Raw genomic sequence first — 22,842 nt, forward strand, 5'->3', positions numbered from 1 at the left:
TGAAGATAAATGGGGGGCAATTATTTCACATATTGTGTCCAGGGCACAGCTGGGGGCTGAGGGGGGTCTATAACGAGCGGCAACAGTGAGAGACTTATTTCTGGAAAGGTGGATTCTTAAAAGTAGAAGCTCGAACTGTTTGGGCACAGATCTGGATAGCATGACAGAACTCTGCAGACTATCTCTGCAGTAGATTGCAACTCCACCCCTTTTGGCAGTTCTATCTTGTTGGAAAATGTTGTAGTTGGGGATGAAAAGTTCAGAATTTTTGGTGGCCTTCCTAAGCCAGGATTCAGACACTGCTAGGACATCAGGGTTGGTGGAGTGTGCTAAACCAGTGAATAAAACAAACTTAGGGAGGAGGCTTCTGATGTTAACATGCATGAAACCAAGGCTTTTACGGTTACAGAAGTCAACAAATGATAGCGCCTGGGGAATAGGAGTGGAACTGGGGGCTACAGGGCCTGGGTTAACCTCTACATCACCAGAGGAGGAGTAGGAAAAGGTTATGGCTGAAGGCTATAAGAACTGGTCGTCTATTGCGTTGGGAACAGAGAATAAAAGGAACAGATTTCTGGGCATGGCGGAATAGATTCAGGGCATAATTGTGATTGCTGAGACTCATATTGTGAATGCCAATTGCTATTTTTGGAGCTTACCTTTTCAAAGTGTGTAACTAATGACTCTAGAACAACAAGTTACAATGACATTATTATTATTTAATATTTTTTAATAAAAATAAAATAAAAACTTTTCCTCCCCAATTTCGTGGTATCCAATTGTTAGTAGTTACTATCTTGTCTCATCGCTACAACTCCCGTACGGGCTCGGGAGAGACGAAGGTCGAAAGCCATGTGTCCTCCGAAACACAACCCAACCAAGCCGCACTGCTTCTTAACACAGAGTGCATCCAACCCGGAAGCCAGCTGCACCAATGTGTCGGAGGAAACACCGTGCACCTGGCGACCTTGGTTAGCGTGCACTGCGCCCGGCCRGCCACAGGAGTCGCTGGTGCGTGATGAGACAAGGATATCCCTACCGGTCAAACCCTCCCTAACCCGGACGACGCTAGGCCAATTGTGCGTCACCCCACGGACCTCCCGGTCGCAGCCGGCTGCGACAGAGCTTGGGAGCGAACCCAGAGTCTCTGGTGGCACAGCTAGCGCTGACAATGACATTATTCTTATGTTGTGGTTTCAGGTGACCAGGGCCATCAGTCAGAAGATCAAAGGCCTGCAGCACCAAGCCAAGGTTGTTCTGTGTTTGGGAAACACGGTCTTCGTCGATCCCATGGTAGGTTCTTCTACTCCAACTACAGACAGCTGAATTTCAACAAATCTTCAACACAAACACTTAATCCTTGTGCGGCAGATAGCCTAGCGGTTAAGAGCATTAGGCCAGTAAACGAAAGGTCGCTGGTTCGAATCCTAGAGCCGACTAGGTGTAAAATCTGTCTGTGCAAGGCATTTAACCCTAATTGCTCCAGTAAATGGCTCTGGATAAGAGCATCTGGAAAATTACTAAAATGTAAAAATGTGCTTTGTTCTCAGGTGCGGATGACCCGACTACCAGGCCTGAAGACCTTAATAAATGAATGCAACGTCCATGCTGAGATCCTTAGCACGGGGATGGGCACCAGCAACCCTCAGCACCTGGACCTCCTGAAGGAGCTCTGCCACGGGGCTGGGCCTGGAGCCAGTGCTGGGGATGCCCTGCTCACCACGGTGTGAGTTCAGTCCTCTATGCCCATGGGTAACCAGGCTTTCGGCACCATGGGACCTCCATAATACAAGATGCTGTACACTGACATCCAACAGCATTCTTCACTTATAATACGGCACAATGTAATACAGCATGTTAATATGGATGTTGCTACACCAGGGGCTATGTGCAGATATGGAAGTTATGTCAGATAGGACATGGCGGTCAATCATTCAATTTCTTTCTCTTCAGTACTTAATGAGAGCACTGCATTATCAACCTATTACAATTGTGTGTCGTGACTCATGTCTGCTTGGTTTGTTTGTTAGGCCGGATGGCTCTGGGTTGACCTTGGAGGAGAAGGTGCAGGCTGCAGAGGAGGCCCTGGTCCACAGGATGAGGGCAGCTGTCGAGCGCTTACACTGTGGCCAGGAGGTTTCTGTAGACCCGCCCCAGACCCAAACGTCTGTGCTTCATGCCCAGACAGACTTGTCCCAGTGCCATATGAAGGCCTCAGCAGATCTGCACCAGATGGACCAGAAGGTCTTTGCTCATGCACCCCAGCCTTGGATGAACGATGTCTTTGTATACCCGACCCAGCTCTCGCCCAAGCCACAGGAGGCCCCATTAGCAGCAGTTCCTGATCCGAGCGAGGCTCAACTACCAACACTCATGGACAGGGTCCAGATAACTTCCCCTCTCCCAACACCTAGCGAAGCCCAGATATCTGCCCCACTCCCAACAATTAGCGAGCCACAGTTACCTGCCCCAACAACTGCGCACAACGACCCCAAAATGGAGCAGTGGAGGAGCCTCATAGCTAACCTCCAAGGTGCCACTCAAACACGGAGGTTGGTGTTCTTCTTCATTTTCACTGGGAAAAACTTCCGTTGCTGCTCGCTTACTGTTCTTCCTATTTTTTTTTCTTTGGTGCAGTCGGTCAATAAAAATAAATTTTCTGATGTTTGATTCTTTCACTATACAGTGCAGCTCTGCACCCGACCCGTGATATCCCACTGGCCACAGACGTCAATTTAACGTTTATTACACATTGGTTCAACATAATTTCATTGAAATGACGTTGGAAAAACGTTGATTTAGCTAGTGTTCTTAGGCTTCCATCTGTGCTGAGTGCTCTAACTGGGATCAATGGCTAAAGTTGCATTGATCTCACTTCAACATGTGATGTTCACAAGACTTGTGTTGTCATGCAGGCATACAGCTCTACAAGGATTCACCCCCAAAGACTGGATTTCTGCAGTTCCCCGCCCCATTGAAAATGGTATGTAAACTATTTTAGTTTGATAGTGATCAACAATGTACAAAAAGTACATTTACTGTATGTCTGTTGAACCACGACATTCACTATTGTTGAAAACAGAAGTTGATAATGATCAACAAAGATGTATAAAGACTCAAATATTTTGAGTAGTCTAATATGCCATTCACCATTGTTGTACCTCATAAGGCTGGCTCTTCATACTACTCCAAACATGTCATGTGCAATCAGAGGAAAAAAACTGTAGACCACATTTACTCCACACACAGAGATGCATACAAAGCTCTCCCCCACCCTCCATTTGGCAAATCTGACTATAATTCTATCCTCCTGATTCCTGCTTACAAGCAAAAACTAAAGCAGGAAGTACCGGTGACACGCTCAATACGGAAGTGGTCAGATGACGCGGATGCTATGCTACAGGACTGTTTTGCTAGCACAGACTGGAATATGTTCTGGGATTCATCCAATGGCATTGAGGAGTATACCACCTCAGTCGTCGACTTCATCAATAAGTGCATTTACGACGTCGTCCCCACAGTGACCGTACGTACATATCCCAACCAGAAGCCATGGTTTACAGGCAACATCCGCATCGAGCTAAAGGCTAGAGCTGCCGCTTTCGAGGAATGGGACATTAATCTGGACGCCTATAAGAAATCCCGCTATGCCCTCAGACTACCCATCAAACAAGTATAGCGTCAATACAGGATTAAGATTGAATCCTACTACACCGGCTCTGACGCTCGTCGGATGTGGCAGGGCTTGAAAACTATTGCGGACTATAAAGGGAAACCCAGACGCGAGCTGCCCAGTAATGCGAGCCAACCAGACGAGCTAAATGCCTTTTATGCTCGATTCGAGGCAAGCAACACTGAAGCATGCACGAGAGCACCAGCTGTTCTGGGTAATAACTGTGTAATAATGCTCTCGGTAGCTGATGTGAGCAAGACTTTTAGACAGGTCAACATTCACAAAGCCACGGGACCAGATGGATTAACAGGACGTGTACTCAAATCATGCACAGACCAACTGGCAAGTGTCTTCCCTGACATTTTCAACTTCTCCCTGAGGTAATACCTACATGTTTCAAGCAGACCACCATAGTCCCTGTGCCCAAGGAAGCGAAGGTAACCTGCCTAAATGATTACCGCCCCGTAGCACTCACGTCGGTAGCCATGAAGTGCTTTGAAAGTCTGGTCATGGCTTACATCAACAGCATCCTCCCGGATACCCTAGACCCACTCCAATTTGCATACCACCCGAACAGATCCACAGATGAGGCAATCTCAATCGCACTCTACACTGACCTTTCCCACCAGGACAAAAGGAACACCTATGTGAGAATGCTGTTCATTGACTACAGCTCAGTGTTCAACACCATAGTACCCATGTAACAGTATAGCTTCTGTCCCTCCTCGCTGGACTCGAACAAGGGACCCTCTGCACACATCGACAACAGCCACCCTCGACGCATCGTTACCCATCGCTCCACAAAAGCTGCGCCCCTTGCAGAGCAAGGGGAACTACTTCAAGGTCTCAGAGCGAGTGACGTCACCGATTGAAACGCTATTAGCGCGCACCCTGCTAACTAGCTAGCCATTTCACATTGGTTACACCCCTTTGACCTCCTTTTCCGCAGCAACCAGTGATCCGGATCACGGCACCAATGTAACAGTATAGCTTCCGTCCCTCTCCTCGCCCCTACCTGGGCTCGAACCAGGGACCCTCTGCACACAGCGACAACAGCCACCCTCGACACGTCGTTACCCATCGCTCCACAAAACCGCGGCCCTTGCAGAGCAAGGGGAACAACTACTTCAAGGTCTCAGAGCGAGTGACGTCACCGATTGAAACGCTATTAGCGCGCACCCTGCTAACTAGCTAGCCATTTCACGCCAGTTACACCGACAAAGCTCATCACTAAGCTAAGAACCCTGGAACTAAACACCTCCCTCTGCAACTGGATCTTGGACTTCCTGACAGGCATCCCCCAGGTGGTAAGGGTAGGCAACGACAAGTCTGCCACGCTGATCCTCAACACTGGGGCCCCTCAGGGGTGTGTACTTAGTCCCCTCCAGTACTCCCTGTTCACCCACATCTGGGTGGCCAAACACGACTCCAACACCATCATTAAGTTTGCTGATGACTCAAGTGGTAGGCCTGATCACCGACAACAATGAGGCAGCCTATAGGGAGGAGGTCAGACAACCACCTCTCCCTCAGCACAACAACCTCTCCCTCAATGTGAGCAAGACAAAGGAACTGATCGTGGACTACAGGAAAAGGCGGGCCGAACAGGCTCCTATTAACATCAACGGGGCTGTAGTGGGGCGGGTCGAGAGTTTCAAGTTCCTTGGTGTCCACATCACCAACGATCTATCATGGTTCAAACACACCAATACAGTCGTGAAGATGGCACAACAAAACCTTTTCCCCATCAGGACACTGAAAAATATGTCAAGGGTCCCCAGATCTTCATAGGTCTGCACCATCGAGAGCATCCTGACCGATGCATCACTGCCTGGTATGGCAACTGCTCGGCATCTGACCGTAAGGCGCTACAGAGGGTAGTGCGGACGACACAGTACATCACTGGGGCCAAGCTTACTGCAATCCAGGACCTCTATAATAGGCAGTGTCAGAGGAAAGCCCATAACATTTTCAAAGACTCCAGTCACCCAAGTCATAGACTGTTCACTCTGCTACCGCACGGCAAGTGGTACCGGAGCGCCAACAGCTTCTACCCTCAAGCCATAAGACTGCTGAACAATTAATCAACTGGCCACCAGACTATTACATTGACCCCCCCTCCATTTGTTGCAACCCGCTGTTTATTATCTATGCATTGTCACTTCACCCCTACCTACATGTACAAATTACCTCTAAGCTGTACCCCCGCACACTGGCTCGGTACAGGTACCCTCTGTATATAGCCTCGTTATTGTGTTTTTTTTATTTTACATTTTATTTAGTAAATCTTTTCTTAACTCTTCTTGAACTGCACTGTTGGTTAAGGGCTTGTAATTAAGCATTTCACGGGAAGTGTCTAAACTTGTTGTATTTTGTGCATGAGACAAAGTTTGATTTGTTTTATTCAGGTCATTTGATTGATGAGAAGCAAGTCAACGGCCAGCAAGTCATCAACGGTGAGAAAGTCATCAGTGTTGATGTGGATGCACCAAAAAGGTATTTGAGGTACACGTATCCCTTATATTTCTGAATAGTCAAATGAAACTGATTTTCTGTTTATGTATTGCGCATCAGTGTTGCATGGGGTCAATTCTATTTAAATTCAGTTTACTTAATAAATATATAAATTGACTGAACTGACTCCAATCCATCACAGATGTACATTTAGTTAGTCTTTTTCAGTTTCCATCCACAGATCAAGTGGTTCCAGAGAGATGACACAGTCACACTGAACATAAAGCTCAGAGAACCAGTGGATCAGAGATGTGAATTCTTCCCTGACAGAGTGGTGTACAGGTCTGTTGAATGTCTGTCATGTGTCCTTTCAACCACCTGAACATACATCTTTTAAAACAAATCTTAAGTAGCTTGAGGCAAGTGCTGAGCTGTTAATGTTTTTATTCTATGTAAATAATTTTTTTAATTTTTTTAAATAAATAACTCCCCGTGCAAGGTATCATTGTGTGTGCAGGACGAAGTCAACATTGGGGCTGTAATTTCCTGCATCACAAATGAGAGAAGCATTTAATTTGATAATATTTCATCTCTAACTATTGCCTCTAGTGCGTGTGTGAATGACAGGCCTTATCGTGCTCACCTGGAGCTCCACAGTAACATCACTGCAGAGAGGTGCTCCTGGGAGATGAAGTGCAATGAGCCAGTCATCAGGCTCGTCAAACAGGAGAGGGGAGACTGGAAGATGCTCCTCAAGCAAAAGGTAGTGCTTTTCATTAGAGAGACATAATATATTTGTTCCATCTCCTAACCTCCTTTGTACAGCTAGCAATACCTGTAGGTAAACATACTTTGGATATTTAGTCCTTTTGACATTCGCGAACTAAAAAATACAATACATGACCTTCCAGATGAGGAGTTGTCAGAGTTCTGCTTACAGTAACAGAATGTTCTAGTAGATGTCATGCCTCGTTGTTTATTCATAATGAATATTGATGAAGGTGAATTGTGATGTCCTCAGAGTGCTTTTGTTAGTTTGGATTTCGACCGATTTGAGGAAGATGAAAAGAAGACTTCAAATGGTAAGTTTTTAGAATCATTTGCACTAAATTCCAGAAGCTAAAGTCAATTACGTTTATTTGCAGTCAGTTAGCTGCCCCAAAACTCTTTCACTTTTTAAAAATGTATTTATTTAACCTTTAACTTCACTCGCTTTCTATCATTGTATCAAGCCTCTTATAATGACAAGGAGGCTCCAGTAAGGCTTTCACGCCCCCGCGATATGCAACTMTTCAGGGAAGTCAGGAACCAATATACTCAGTCAGTTAGGAAAGCAAAGGCTAGCTTTTTCAAACAGAAATTTACATCCTGTTGCACTAATTCCAAAAAGTRCTGGGACACTAAAGTCCATGGAGAATACGAGCACCTCCTCCCAGCTGCCCACTGCACTGAGGATAGGAAACAGTGTCACCACCGATAAATCTACGATAATCGATAGTTTCAATAAGCATTTATCTACGGCTGGCCATGCTTTCCACCTGGCTACCCCTACCCCGGCCAATAGCTCTGCACCCCCTGCAGCAGCTTCTCCTTTACACAAATCCAGACTAGAGGTCGATCGATTATGATTTTTCAACGCTGATACCGATTTATTGGAGGACAAAAAAAGCCGATCCCGATTTATATATATTTTTTTATATATATACAGTGGGGCAAAAAAGTATTTAGTCAGCCACCAATTGTGCAAGTTCTCCCACTTAAAAAGATGAGAGAGGCCTGTAATTTTCATCATAGGTACACTTCAACTATGAGACAAAATGAGAAAAAAAAATCTAGAAAATCACATTGTAGGATTTTTAATGAATTTATTTGCAAATTATGGTGGAAAATAAGTATTTGGTCAATAACAAACAAGCAAGATTTCTGGCTCACAGACCTGTAACTTCTTGTTTAAGAGGCTCCTCTGTCCTCCACTCGTTACCTGTATTAATGGCACCTGTTAACTTGTTATCAGTATAAAAGACACCTGTCCACAACCTCAAACAGTCACACTCCAAACTCCACTATGGCCAAGACCAAAGAGCTGTCAAAGGACACCAGAAACAAAATTGTAGACCTGCACCAGGCTGGGAAGACTGAATCTGCAATAGGTAAGCAGCTTGGTTTGAAGAAATCAACTGTGGGAGAAATTATTAGGAAATGGAAGACATACAAGACCACTGATAATCTCCCTCGATCTTGGGGCTCCACGCAAGATCTCACCCCGTGGGTCAAAATGATCACAAGAACGGTGAGCAAAAATCCCAGAACCACACGGGGGGGACCTAGTGAATGACCTGCAGAGAGCTGGGACCAAAGTAACAAAGCCTACCATCAGTAACACACTACGCTGCCAGGGACTCAAATCCTGCAGTGCCAGACGTGTCCCCTGCTTAAGCCAGTACATGTCCAGGCCCGTCTGAAGTTTGCTAGAGAGCAATTGGATGATCCAGAAGAAGATTGGGAGAATGTCAGATGAAACCAAAATAGAACTTTTTGGTAAAAACTCAACTCGTCGTGTTTGGAGGACAAAGAATGCTGAGTTGCATCCAAAGAACACCATACCTACTGTGAAGCATGGGGGTGGAAACATCATGCTTTGGGCTGTTTTTCTGCGAAGGGACCAGGACGACTGATCCGTGTAAAGGAAAGAATGAATAGGGCCATGTATCGTGAGATTTTGAGTGAACCTCCTTCCATCAGCAAGGGCATTGAAGATGAAACGTGGCTGGGTCTTTCAGCATGACAATGATCCAAACACACCGCACGGGCAACGGAGTGCTTCGTAAGAAGCATTTCAAGGTCCTGGAGTGGCCTAGCCAGTCTCCAGATCTCAACACCCATAGAAAATCTTTGGAGGGAGTTGAAAGTCCGTGTTGCCCAGCAACAGCCCCAAAACATCACTGTTCTAGAAGAGATCTGCATGAGGAATGGGCCAAAATACCAGCAACAGTGTGAACCTTGTGAAGACTTACAGAAAACGTTTGACCTCTGTCATTGCCAACAAAGGGATATAACAAAGTATTGAGAAACTTTTGTTATTGACCAAATACTTATTTTTCACCATAATTTGCAAATAAATTCATAAAAAATCCTACAATGTTGATTTTCTGGATTTATTTTTCTCATTTTTGTCTGTCATAGTTGAAGTTGTACCTATGATGAAAATTACAGACCTCTCATCTTTTTAAGTGGGAGGAACTTGCACAATGGTGGCTGACTAATACTTTTTTGCCCCACTGTGTATATATATATATCATACACACACCACCCACACATTTTGTAATAATGACAATTGCAACAATACTGAATGAACACTTTTATTTTAACTTAATATAATACATAAATACACACAACCACACACAATGATACTGAAGAGTCTGCTTAGGAGACAAATACTCTCAACTGTTTGAATAAAAATAGAGTAAGTTACCTGTGATGAATGTTGAAAACAAAAACTGTCATTCTTATATGCAGGAAATCCTATTTTAATAATGGGCATGGTAAGAATTGACGACCAAAGTGAGAGTCATAATTCCCATGACACCTTCTAGCAAAATCTGAAAAGCGGTTCTTCATTTATTCCATAGGATATTTTTTAGATTCACTTAAAATAAGGTCTGTTTTCGTTAGGCTTACACCACCTTGCCAATTTTATAACTGTTGTAGACATCCATAGGACAAGGTAACTCTGATCATTATTGGCTAAATATAAGCGAAGATCATTTTTTTTGTAGAGTGGATTTATGAAAATATGTTGACAAACGTTACCTTATCCTAGTGAGATTTACACGGGTATCAAAACGTCGAGGCGGTTTTAGCCTGCACGAAACACAGACCTTATTTGAAGTAGATCAAGACATTCTCTATGGAAGACATGAACGGTAAAATAACAAAGGAACCCCTTTCAAGTTCAGCCGCAAGTTATTACAGGAATTATAACGCGTCGACTATTTCTCTCTAAACCATATACCTTTGACTAATCCGGAAACTCACCTCGAAAACAAAAACTGGCCCAAACTGTTGCATATACCCTGACTCTGCGTGCAATGAACGCAAGAGAAATTACACAATTTCACCTGGTTAATATTGCCTGCTAACCTGGATTTCTCTTTAAAAATATATACTTGTGTATTGATTTTAAGAAAGGCATTGATGTTTATGGTTAAGTACACATTGGAGCAATGACAGTCATTGATTGATTGTTTTTTATAAGATAAGTTTAATGCTAGCTAGCAATTTACCTTAGCTTACTGCATTCGCGTAACAGGCAGGCTCCTCGTGGAGTGCAATGTAATCAGGTGTTAGAACATTGGACTAGTTAACTGTAAGGTTGCAAGATTGGATCCCCCGAGCTGACAAGGTTAAAAATCTGTCGTTCTGCCCGAGGCAGAACGTTCCTAGGCCGTCATTGAAAATAAGAATGTGTTCCTAACTGACTTGCCTAGTTAAATAAAGATTAAATAAAGGTGTAAAAAAAAGAAACGGCAAATCSGCGCCCAAAAATACAGATTTTCCGATTTGTTATGGAAACTTGAAATCGGCCATTCCGATTAATCGGTCGACTTCTAATCCAGACAGCTGATGTTCTGAAAGAGCTGAAAAATTTGGATCCCTACAAGTCATCTGGGCTAGACAATCTGGACCCTCTCTTTCTAAAATGATACGCCGAAATTGTTGCAACCCCTATTACTAGCCTATTCAACCTCTGTTTTGTATCGTCTGAGATCCCCTGCCTTTCTAAAATCTTCAAAAGCCAAGTTAACAAACAAATCACCAACCATTTCGAATCCCACCGTACCATCTCCGCTATGCAATCTGGTTTCCGAGCTGGTCATGGGTGCCCCTCAGCCACACTCAAGGTCCTATATGATATCAAAACCGCCATCGATAAAAGACAGTGCTGTGCAGCCGTCTTCATCGACCTGGCCAAGGCTTTTGACTCTGTCGATCAACGCATTCTTATCGGCAGACTCAATAGCCTTTGTTTCTCAAATGACTGCCTCACCTGGCTCACCAACTACTTCTCTGATAGAGTTCAGTGTGTCAAATCGGAGGGCCTGTTGCCCGGACCTCTGGCAGTCTCTATGGGGGTGCCACAAGGTTCAATTCTCAGGCCGACTCTTTTCTCTATGTATATAAATGATGTCGCTCTTGCTGCTGATGATTCTTTGATCCACCTCTACGCAGAAGATACCTTTCTGCATACATCTGGCCCTTCTTTGGACACTGTGTTAACAAACCTCCAGATGAGCTTCGATGCCATACAACACTCCTTCCGTGACCTCCAACTGCTTTTAAATGCATAAATAAAACTAAGTGCTTGCTCTTCAACCGATTGCTGCCCGCACCCCCGACTAGCATCACTACTCTGGACGTTTTTAACTTAGAATATGTGGACAGCTTCAAATACCTAGGTGTCTGGTTAGACTGTAAACTCTCCTTCCAGACTCACATTAAGCATCTCCAATTCAAAATGAAATCTAGAATCGGCTTCCTATTTCGGAAAACAAAGCCTCCTTCACTCATGCTGCCAAACATACCCTCGTAAAACTGACTATCCTACCGATCCTTGACTTCGGCGATGTCATTTACAAAATAGCCTCCAACACTCTTCTCAGCAAACTGGATGTAGTCTATCACAGTGCCATCCGTTTTGTCACCAAAGCCCCATATACTACCCACCACTGCGACCTGGATGCTCTCGTTGGCTGGCCCTCACTACATATTCGTCGCCAAACCCACTTGCTCCAGGTCATCTATAAGTCTTTGCTAGGTAAAGCCTCGTCTTATCTCAGCTCACTGGTCACCATAGCAACACCCACCCGTAGCACGCGCTCCAGCAGGTGCAGTTGAAGTTTACATACACTTAGGTTGCAGTCATTAACTTGTTTTTCAACCACTCCACAGATTTCTTGTTAACAAAACATAGTTTTGGCAAGTCGGTTAGGACATCTACTTTATGCATGACACAAGTAATTTTTCCAACAATTGTTTACAGACTATTTCACTTATAATTCACTGTATCATAATTCCAGTGGGCCAGAAGTTTACATACACTAAGTTGACTGTGCCTTTTTAAAGAGCTTGGAAAATTCCAGAAAATTAGGTCATGGCATTAGAAGCTTCTGATAGGCTAATTGACATAATTTGAGTCAATTGGAGGTGTGTGTATGTGTATGTATTTCAAGGCCTACCTTCAAACTCGGTGCCTCTTTGCTTGACATCATGAAGAAATCAGCCAAGACCTCAGAAAAAATATTGTAGACCACCACAGTCTTGTTCATCCTTGGGAGCAATTTCCAAACACCTGAACGTACCACGTTCATCTGTACAAACTATAGTACGCAAGTATAAACACCATGGGACCACGCAGCCGTCATACCGCTCAGGAAGGAGACGCGCTCTGTCTCCTAGAGATGAACGTTCCTCTGGTGCGAAAAGTGCAAATCAATCCCAGAACAGCAGCAAAGGACCTTGTGAAGATGCTGGAGGAAACCGGTACAACAAAATCTATATCCACAGTAAAACAGGTCCTATATCGACATAACCTGAAAGGCCACTCAGCACGGAAGAAGCCCCTGCTCCAAAACCGCCATAAAATGTGCCAGATTACGGTTTGCAACTCCGCATGGGTACAAAGATCGTACTTTTTGGAGAAATGTCCTCTGGTCTGATGAAACAAAAATAGAACTGTTTGGTCATAATGACCATCGTTATGTTAGGAAGAAAAAGGGGGAGGCTTGCAAGCCGAAGAACAGCATCCCAACCGTGAAGCACGGGGGTGGCAGCATCATGTTGTGGGGGTGCTTTGCTACAGGAGGGACTGGTGCACTTCACAAAATAGATGGCATCATGAAGATGGAAAATTATGTGGATATATTGAAGCAACATCTCAAGACATCAGTCAGGAAGTTAAAGCGTGGTCGCAAATGGGTCTTCCAATTGGACAATGACCCCAAGCATACTTCCAAAGTTGTGGCAAAATGGCTTGAGGATAACAAAGTCAAGGTATTGGAGTGGCAATCAAAAGCCCTGACCTCAATCCCATAGACAATTTGTGGGCAGAACTGAAAAAGCGCATGCGAGCAAGGAGGCCTACAAACCTGACTCAGTTACACCAGCTCTGTGAGGAGGAATGGGCCAAAATTCACCCAACTTATTGTGGGAAGCTTGTGGAAGGCTACCCGAAACGTTTGACCCAAGTTAAACAATTAAAAGGCAATGCTACCAAATACTAATTGAGTGTATGTAAACTTCTGACCCACTGGGAATGTGATGAAAGAAATAAAAGTTGAAATAAATCATTCTCTCTCCTATTATGCAGACATTTCACATTCTTAAAATAAAGTGGTGATCCTAAGACAGGGAATTTTTACTAGGATTAAATGTCAGGAATTGAGAAACTGAGTTTATATGTATTTGGCTAAAGTGTATGTTAACTTCCAACTTCAACTGTATATTTCACTGGTCATTCCCAAAGCCAACACTTACTTTGGCCGCCTTTCCTTCCAGTTCTCTGCTGCCAATGACTGGAAGGAATTGCAACAATCACTGATGCTGGAATCTTATATCTCCCTCTCTAACTTTAAGCAACACCTGTCAGAGCAGCTTACCTGTACACAACCAATCTGTAAATAGCACACCCAACTACCCCATCCCCATATTATTACTTACCCTCTTGCTCTTTTGCACCCCAATATCTCTACTTTGACATCATCTGCACATCTATCACTCAAGTGTTAATGCTAATTTGTAATTGTTTCGCCTCTATGGCCTATTTATTGCCTTACCTCCCTACTCTTCTACATTTGCACACACTGTACATAGATTTTTCTATTGTGTTATTAACTATACATTTGTTTGTTTTTGTCGCACTGCTTTGCTTCATCTTGGCCAGGTCGCAGTTGTAAATGAGAACTTGTTCTCAACTGGCCTACCTGGTTAAATAAAGGTGAAATAAAAATTAGCCATAGAGAAAACAAAATACACTACATTATCAAAGTATGTGGACACGTCAAACATCGCATTCCAAACTCATGGGCATTAATATGGAGTTGGTCCCCCCCCCCTTTTGCTGCTATAACAGCCTCCACTCTTCTGGGAAGGCTTTCCACTAGATGTTGGAACATTGCTGCAGGGACTTCTTCCATTCAGCCACAAGAGCATAGGTGAGGTTGGGCGATTTAGTCCTGGCTCGCAGTCAGCGTTCCAATTCATCTCAATGGTGTTGAGGTCAGTGCTTTGTGCTGGCCAGTTAGGTGTGGAAGAACTTATCTCGACAAACCATTTTTGTATGGACCTCGCTTTGTGTATGGGGGCATTGTAATGCTGAAACAGGAAAGGGCCTTCCCCAAACTGTTGCCAAAGAATTGTCTAGAATGTCATTGTATGATTTAGCGTTAAGATTTCCCATCACTGGAACTAAGGGACTTTGCGCGATCCATGAAAAACATCCCCAGACCATTATTCCTCCACCAAACTTTACAGTTGGCACTGCATTCGGGTGCGTCTTTTTCCTAACGCAGTTAAGCCAAACCACGCCCAGTTATTCAGAGGGGCATCCTACAGTTCTTTGAGAGGTCTCCAAGTTCGGAAGTGAATATCGCGGCGCGAAATTTGCCACTGATTAATAACATTTTCCCTTGTTTTTCAAGATTAAAAAAAAAATGTAATGACATAATGTCGTGGCCCAAGCTAGCCATTAACGTCCCTTAACGCTCAAAGACAGATTCAATGGCTGTAGCATCGTGTTCGACTGAATGATTAGCTTATAAATATTTGCGAAATTATGAATAATAAGAATGTTTTTACCTGATAATAGACTACCAATGATAATATAACAACTTCAAATACCGAGCTAGTAACGTTAAGTAGCCTAGGTTAACTTAGCTGACCTGCAATAGAGGGAATTCAGAAGAGGTCTCAGACATTTTTACAACTCATTCAAACTCTGAAAATAAATACATGGGCAAATGTTACCAAACATGATGTTAATAGGCCTGCATTACGGTAGGCAGCTAAGTGTTAAATTACACTTTCCATCCTTACCTTGGAAGGTCACTGTCTCTGCTCTGATCGCCTGTGAGTGAGACAATGCTAGCTAGCCAATGGAAGCGTAGTAGAACGCCCCTCTGATTAACGGGGCGTGGTTTTGGATTAACCGTGTTGGGATAAAAGAAAAACGCCATTTGAGCAGGTAGAGTTCTCCTGGCATATGCTGTAGCGTTGACTTCCCTTCACTGGATGTAAGGTGCCTAGCCTGAATCATGATAAACCAGCCAGGTTTACACCACTCCAGCCGACGCTTGGCATTGCACATGGTGATTTTAGGCTTGTGTGCGGCTGCTCGGCCATGGAAACCCATTTCAGGAAACTCCCGATGAACAGGGCTTGTGCTGACGTTGCTTCCAGAGGCAGTTTGGAAATCAGTAGTAAGTGTTGCAACCGAGGACAGACAATTTTTACGCGCTTCAGCACTCTGTGGTCCCGTTCTATGAGCTTGTGTAGCCTACCAATTCACGGCTGAGCCGTTGTTGCTCCTAGATGTCTCCACTTCACAATAACTGCACTAACAGTTGACTGGGGAAGCTCTAGCAAGGTAGAAATTTGACGTACTGACTTGTTGGAAAGGTGGCATCCTATGACGGTGCCACGTTGAAAGTCACTGAGCTCTTCAGTAAGGCCATTCTACTGCCAATGTTTGTCTATAGAGATTGCATGGCAGTGTGCTCAATTTTAGTCACCTGTCAGCAACGGTGTGGCTGAAATAGCCAAATTCACTCATTTGAAGGGGTGTTCACATACTTTTGCATATACAGTGTAGTTCTGACTGACCACCTTGTTCTGTTGCTGGTGTTCCCCAGGTCTCTGCTTTGTGGGGCACACTGGGGAGGAAGGCTGCTACGTGAGCTCAGACAGTAGCAGTGACTGACTGCAGACAGACGGCCCTCATCGATCCTCCCTCTAATCATCAACTGAGAAGAACCTAGTGCCAATCCCTCAAAAAGACATACTTTCAGCCAGTTAGTTATTATACACTTTTCGTTCATGTCTCCTTGAAGGACGCATCTCTTTAGCTGTTTTAGCACATTTCATATGACAATTCCATATTTTCAGGTTTATTGTTTAACGATTTTTTGATGTTATGCGATCAGACTCAACACAAGTGAATTGAGAATAATGATGGCGTATTCAAATCTGTTACGACACTGGTACATCAAAGTACTTACTACTAAGGAATTGCCAAACTAGCAGATACCCATAGACGTCCAGTCATTGTGTTAATGCTATTTAGAATTGGCTTGCGAAACACCCTTTAACTTCCTTCATACTGAACCAGTCCTTGTTTTCAAGCACGTGTCTACTTGACAGAAATGTCAGAAACAGATTAAAGCTACATTCTGGGATTCGAAAAACTGCTACCCTGTCACTTGTTTTGGCATACAGCTGAGGGATGGGGCTAGTAAAATGTAACCCCTCAAATTCATAGACTGCGTTCAAGGTGCAAGGACTAACAGTATATATGCCATTTACCAGACGCTTTTATCCACAGCGACGTAGTCATGCGTGCTTCGTACATCATTATTTTACGTACGAGTGGTCCTAGGAATTGAACCAACTATCCTGGTGTTGCAAGAGACATGCTCTACCAACTGAGAGGACCAGTCCATGACATCCAAGCTATACATTGTTTGTTTACGTTATTGTCGTTTGTAAACAATAGTGTAATAAAAACCAAATATTTTGGATTATGATAAAGACCGACGGTTGTGCTTTACTCATGAGGCATTTAAAGCTCCATTATGTAACTTTGTATATATTTTTTTCAATAATCTTAATGACCATTAATCAACTTTCAGTCTATCGTTCTTCCAGACTACATGCATTTTTGCTGTGATTTTTCAATTAAAGTGGAATGGTTTTGTAATAGTTGCTTTGTAAACTAATATCAATGATTTTACTTTCAATACATGGACCAATTCGGTATGACCCAAGTTCCGCTAGAAGAACCGAAAGATTTACTTTGGCCTTAAAGCATTCAAAATAAAAGTTAACAAAACAACAGCTACTTTATCAGTAGTCTTCTATGGTAGAAATGAACCTTTCAGCAGTACAATGAAGTTCAAAGCTATATATAAAAACACCCTTACGAAGTGTGGAGTGGGTTGTGTAGTTAAAAATGTAAACACTTGGAATTTCTCTAAATTAAATGGTTAGTTTATCTTATCAAGCTAGCTGTAGCAATAGTAAACAATGGATTATCGTGGATGCTGTCACTACAGAGAGGTATAGAACGATTTAAGTTATATTCTACTCAAGGTTTTCTAAAGCTAGCCAGATTCAGTTAGCTTCACATTCCGGATCCGGCTTAATCCGTACTGACTAGATATTGCTCGTCTGCCTGCCGCTAACTCCTGTGCATGCCGCATATGGCTACTCAAACTCTTAATTGAGACAATGCTGAAATATCAGTCCATGGGCGAGTCGGTGCCACATTTTAAATTTGTGCCGATTTCAAAATGAAAAAGTTATCTGTCAAATTCAGCAGCCTGTGGTGTGAAATAAGCTTGTAGAAGTGCCGTCTTTATTGTATTACTTATTGGTAATGCCATCTTTGGTGTGTTTATTAATGCACCAACATCTTTACTAGCGATAAAATATTTGTCTTAAGTCATACACAAGTTATACTGTGAGTTACGTTTCAAATGTGATAGGTATTTGAACATAATTTAACACAAAAACATTACATTTAATAAAATATTTAATCAGCCTTCTTCAAATGAAGGAGATTAGGACTCAATCTTTGCAGTGGGAGGGAATCTGTTTTTATTGTTCCTCAACTCACAGCTCAGACAATTCAGTATAAAATTTTAGCCCTGAGTTAGCCTGCCTGGGAGCAGGTTAGTTCTGAAGGATTCGTTGCCATAGAAATTTACCTAGCTAAAAGGTAACTTTTGTGGTACCGGTTATCCCGAGTTGAACTCTGAGTTGGTCAAAGTTACCTCACCTCACTAACTCGTGCAACCATGTACATGGTATAGGGCTCTGGCCTACATAAACAACTCAAAGGCTGCGTTTACATCCCAATTCTGATCTTTTGCCACATGAGTTTTTTCACCGATCAGATCTTTTGCCAATACAGTGCATTCGGTAAGTTTTCCGATCCCTTGACTTTTTCCACATTTGATTACATTACAGCCTTAATCTAAAATTGATTAGACATTTTTTTCCCTCATCATTCTACACACAATACCCCATAATGACAAAGCAAAAACAGGTTTTTAGAAATGTTTGCAAATTTATACAATTGATTTGACATTTATGTAAGTATTCAGACTCAGTACTTTGAAGCACCTTTGGCAGCAATTACAGCCTCAAGCCTTCTTGAGTATGACGCTACAAGCTTGGCACACTTGTATTTGGGGAGTTTCTCCCATTTGTTATCTGCAAATCATCTCAAGCTCTGTCAGATTGGATGGGGAGAGTCGCTGCACAGCTATTTTCAGATCTCTCCAGAGATGTTCGATCGGGTTCAAGTCCGGGCTCTGGCTGGGCCACTCAAGGACATTCAGACTTGTCCCGAAGCCACTCCTGCATTGTCTTGGCTGTGTGCTTAGGGTCATTGTCCTGTTGGAAGGTGAACCTTCGCACCAGTCTGAAGTCCTCAGTGCTCTGGAGCAGGTTTTCATCAAGAATCTCTCTGTACTTTGCTCCATTCCTCCTTCCCTCAATCCTGACTAGTCTCCCCTTCCCTGCCGCTGAAAAACATCCCCACAGTATGATGCTGCCACCACCATGCTTCACCGTAGGGATGGTGCCAGGTTTCCTCCAGACGTGACGCTTGGCATTCAGGCCAAAGAGTTCAATCTTGGTTTCATCAGACCAGAGAATCTTGTTTCTCATGGTCAGAGACCTTTAGATGCCTTTTGGTAAACTCCAAGCGGGCTGTCATGTGCCTTTTTAACTGTGGCTGAAGAAAAAATGTATGTACCTTTTTTTTAATCCATTTTAGAATAAGGCTTTAACGTAACAAAATGTGGAAAAAGTCAAGGGAGCTGAATACTTTCTGAATGCACTGTAATTGTGCACAAAACTAAATTGGGCTGCCTGTATAAACGCAGCCATTGTAGATTAATTTCACCCAAGCATGTAGATTGGATGAACTAACCCTTTAAATGGTCAATCTGCAGTTGCTACATGCATTTTTGGACTTAAATATGTACCCATTGATTCTTGAAGAATATAACTTATAAATCCCTTATGAGCTTAGTTCAATTGTTGTACCGCATCAGAACCCAACATATAAGCTTGTTTTCCTCCAATGTTTGTTCACAAAGTAAATGTAAACATTTATATAGCCTCAAAACATGGTTAAACTATAATTTGTATATCATGACTGGTCAGTCCTTGCATCAATAGCTCTATGAATTTGAGTAGTTACATTTTTCCAGCCCCATTCCTCAGCTTTTTACCAAAACGGGTGAGGAGTACATTTTGTTTCAACTGCTGATGGCAGCTTTAAAATATGGTTCTGTTAGTGTTTTTGCCATAGTCTGGTTCCTCTCAAGGTTTCTTCCATCTGGGCATTTTTCCTTGCCTCTGTGCTTCTGCTTGTTCTTTGGAGGATTAAGCTGTGTCACTGTGAAGCACTTGCTGTTGTAAAAAGTGCTTTCACTTTTAGCATTTGTGGCACAAATCCCCTGCAAGTCATGGTACCTAAATTAGCATTTTTAGTGCATCAGGTCCAAATCATCTATAAGTAAATTAGTTGATGCTAATATAAGTACTATGACTTGAATCGGATTTGTGTCACAAATGCAAAAATATTATCATTTGAAAACGGTGCCAAGGAAACTAAATCTTGGATTGCTGTCATACCTTGTCCATAGACTGCTTACAGGGAAAGAAACAAATGTTATTTTCTAATTTGGGACTTGCGATGGATTTCCTTCATATGGATTCTGTTTTTTGTTGGTCAAACTCCGTTTCACCTGTTACAGTCTAAGCCCTGTGTAAGGCGGGGGGGGGGTTCTGCTAAAATATATGGAATTATTTACAGAATGTCATAGGATCATTTAGCAATTTGAGTTAGAATTTTAAGAGTCCTTGAAGTATCAAAAAATATATATGAAAAAATGATTTATTTGGCTTTACTGCTATTAGCCCATACAAACGCATTGAATAACAGATTTACTACATGGAACAACAGATATCCCCCCCAAAAAATCTAAAGGAAGTTTGTTCTGAAGTGTCTGTCCTATATCTGAGAGCTACAGTATAAGAAAGATCAGGAAACATTTTTATTTGTACATGTATTTAACCCCTTATTTTTGGCACTAAACTGTTAACTTTTGGCCACGACTGTACGTTTTGAGAATGACACAAATTTTAATTTTCACAAAGTTTGCTGCTTGTGTCTTTAGATATTTTTGTCAGATGTTACTATGGAATACTGAAGTGTAATTACAAGCATTTCATAAGTGTCAAAGGCTTTTATTGACAATTACATGAAGTTGATGCAGAGAGTCAATATTTGCAGTGTTGACCCTTCTTTTTCAAGACCTCTGCAATCCGCCCTGGCATTGCTGTCAATTAACTTCTGTGCCACATCCTGACTGATGGCAGCCCATTCTTGCATAATCAATGCTTGGAGTTTGTCAGAATTCGTGGGGTTTTGTTTGTCCACCTGCCTCTTGAGGATTGACCACAAGTTCTCAATGGGATTAAGGTCTGGGGAGTTTTTTGGCCATGGACCCAAAATAATGATGTTTTGTCAAAATTGTGAGTGAGCCCACTCCCTTGGCTGAGAAGCAACCCCACACATGAATGGTCTCAGGATGCTTTACTGTTGGCATGACACAGGACTGAAGGTAGCGCTCACCTTGTCTTCTCCGGACAAGCTTTTTTCCGGATGCCCCAAACAATCGGAAAGGGGATTCATCAGAGAAAATGACTTTACCCCAGTCCTCAGCAGTCCAATCCCTGTACCTTTTGCAGAATATCAGTCTGTCCCTGATGTTCTTCCTGGAGAGAAGTGGCTTCTTTGCTGCCCTTCTTGACACCAGGCCATCCTCCAAAAGTATTTGCCTCACTGTGCGTGCAGATGCACTCACACCTGCCTGTTGCCATTCCTGAGCAAGCTCTGTACTGGTGGTGCCCCAATCCCGCAGCTGAATCAACTTTAGGAGACGGTCCCGGAGCTTGCTGGACTTTCTTGGGCGCCCTGAAGCCTTCTTCACAACATTTGAACCGCTCTCCTTGAAGTTCTTGATGATCCGATAAATGGTTGATTTAGGTGCAATCTTACGGGCAGCAATATCCTTGCCTGTGAAGCCCTTTTTGTGCAAAGCAATGATGACGGCACGTGTTTCCTTGCAGGTAACCATGGTTGACAGAGGAAGAACAATGAACAAGCTTCCAGCCTGTTATTCAAACTCAATCAGCATGACAGTGATCTCCAGCCTTGTCCTTGTCAACACTCACACCTGTGTTAACGAGAGAATCACTGACATGATTTCAGCTGGTCCTTTTGTAGCAGGGCTGAAATGCAGTGGAAATGTTTTTTGGGGATTCAGTTCATTTGCATGGCAAAGAGGGACTTTGCAATTAATTCATTGCAATTCATCTGATCACTCTTCATAACATTCTGGAGTATATGCAAATTGCCATCATACAAACTGAGGCAGCAGACTTTGTGAAAATTAATATTTGTGTCATTCTCAAAACTTTTGGCCACGACTGTATATACTTCCTTTCATTTTTTTTAACTGGTCCTGGGGGGACCTTCAGAGGAGTCTTGTGAGGCCCATGTTCGTGAGAGTCTCACCTTTTCACAGAATGGTCATATTTGTGTGTAGTCCAAACGGGCGTTTGTTGATTACTAATGAGGCATTTGTTAGTTATTGAAGAGGGCGCTGATGTTGTGGCAAAAAATCTGTCGGAAACCTCTACCCATGTAGCTTGTGTGATCTTGTTAATTAACATGTATCATATTATATTGCTTTTTTGTCTCAATCCATGTAAAGCTTTGTTTTTTGGTTAAATTAAAGTTATTTTGTTTCTTGAATTTTCCTGTTATAATTAGTTTATTACACTTAGAACTGGATCACCCTAATAACTACTGGAACACCAAACATGCAACATTTCTACTTATTACAATACCTGTAAAGAGGTGAACGGGGTATGGTCGGTAGCCATTGGTGGGCTCTCATGAATGGACATGCTTCAAAATCGAATAGCTGCTTTCCTACTTCCGCTTTTCACTAACACACATTTCAACATTGTACCTTTATCAGCAGGTGGCAGTGTACGTCTGATATAGACTATTCAGAAAGTAATTCATATCCCTTGACTTATTCTGCATTTTGTTGTAACAGCCAGAATTAAAAATGTATTAAATAGATTTTTTTTCATAATGACAAAGTTAAAACACTTAAAAAAAATAAAAAATAGTTAATTTATTGAAAATGAAATACAGATATCTCATTTACATAAGTATTCACACCCCTGAGTCAATACATGTTAGAATCACCTTTGGCAGAGATTACAGCTGTGAGTCTTCAAGTTATGTCACGTTGATTGTTGCTAGACAGCCATTTTCAAGTCTTGCCATAGATTTTCAAGACGATTTTAGTCAAAACTGTAACTAGGCCACTCCGGCACATTCAATGTCG

General features: G+C 42.8%; 1 protein-coding gene across 1 annotated transcript in view; it reads left to right on the plus strand.

The window, feature by feature from the left end:
* Positions 1-22,235, plus strand: part of tdrd12 (tudor domain containing 12) — a 42,207-nt gene extending 19,972 nt beyond the window's left edge. Inside the window, exons 27-35 of the mRNA XM_070443207.1 lie at positions 1,201-1,293; positions 1,551-1,726; positions 2,031-2,552; positions 2,916-2,983; positions 6,082-6,169; positions 6,356-6,469; positions 6,737-6,890; positions 7,149-7,209; positions 16,033-22,235. Coding sequence (XP_070299308.1) covers positions 1,201-1,293; positions 1,551-1,726; positions 2,031-2,552; positions 2,916-2,983; positions 6,082-6,169; positions 6,356-6,469; positions 6,737-6,890; positions 7,149-7,209; positions 16,033-16,100 — 1,344 coding nt within the window. The 3' untranslated portion in view covers positions 16,101-22,235. The remainder of the gene's footprint in view (positions 1-1,200; positions 1,294-1,550; positions 1,727-2,030; positions 2,553-2,915; positions 2,984-6,081; positions 6,170-6,355; positions 6,470-6,736; positions 6,891-7,148; positions 7,210-16,032) is intronic.
* Positions 22,236-22,842: the final 607 nt, after the last annotated feature.

The sequence above is a fragment of the Salvelinus sp. IW2-2015 genome, linkage group LG4q.1:29, assembly GCF_002910315.2.
Source record: "Salvelinus sp. IW2-2015 linkage group LG4q.1:29, ASM291031v2, whole genome shotgun sequence".
NCBI lineage: Eukaryota > Metazoa > Chordata > Actinopteri > Salmoniformes > Salmonidae > Salvelinus > Salvelinus sp. IW2-2015.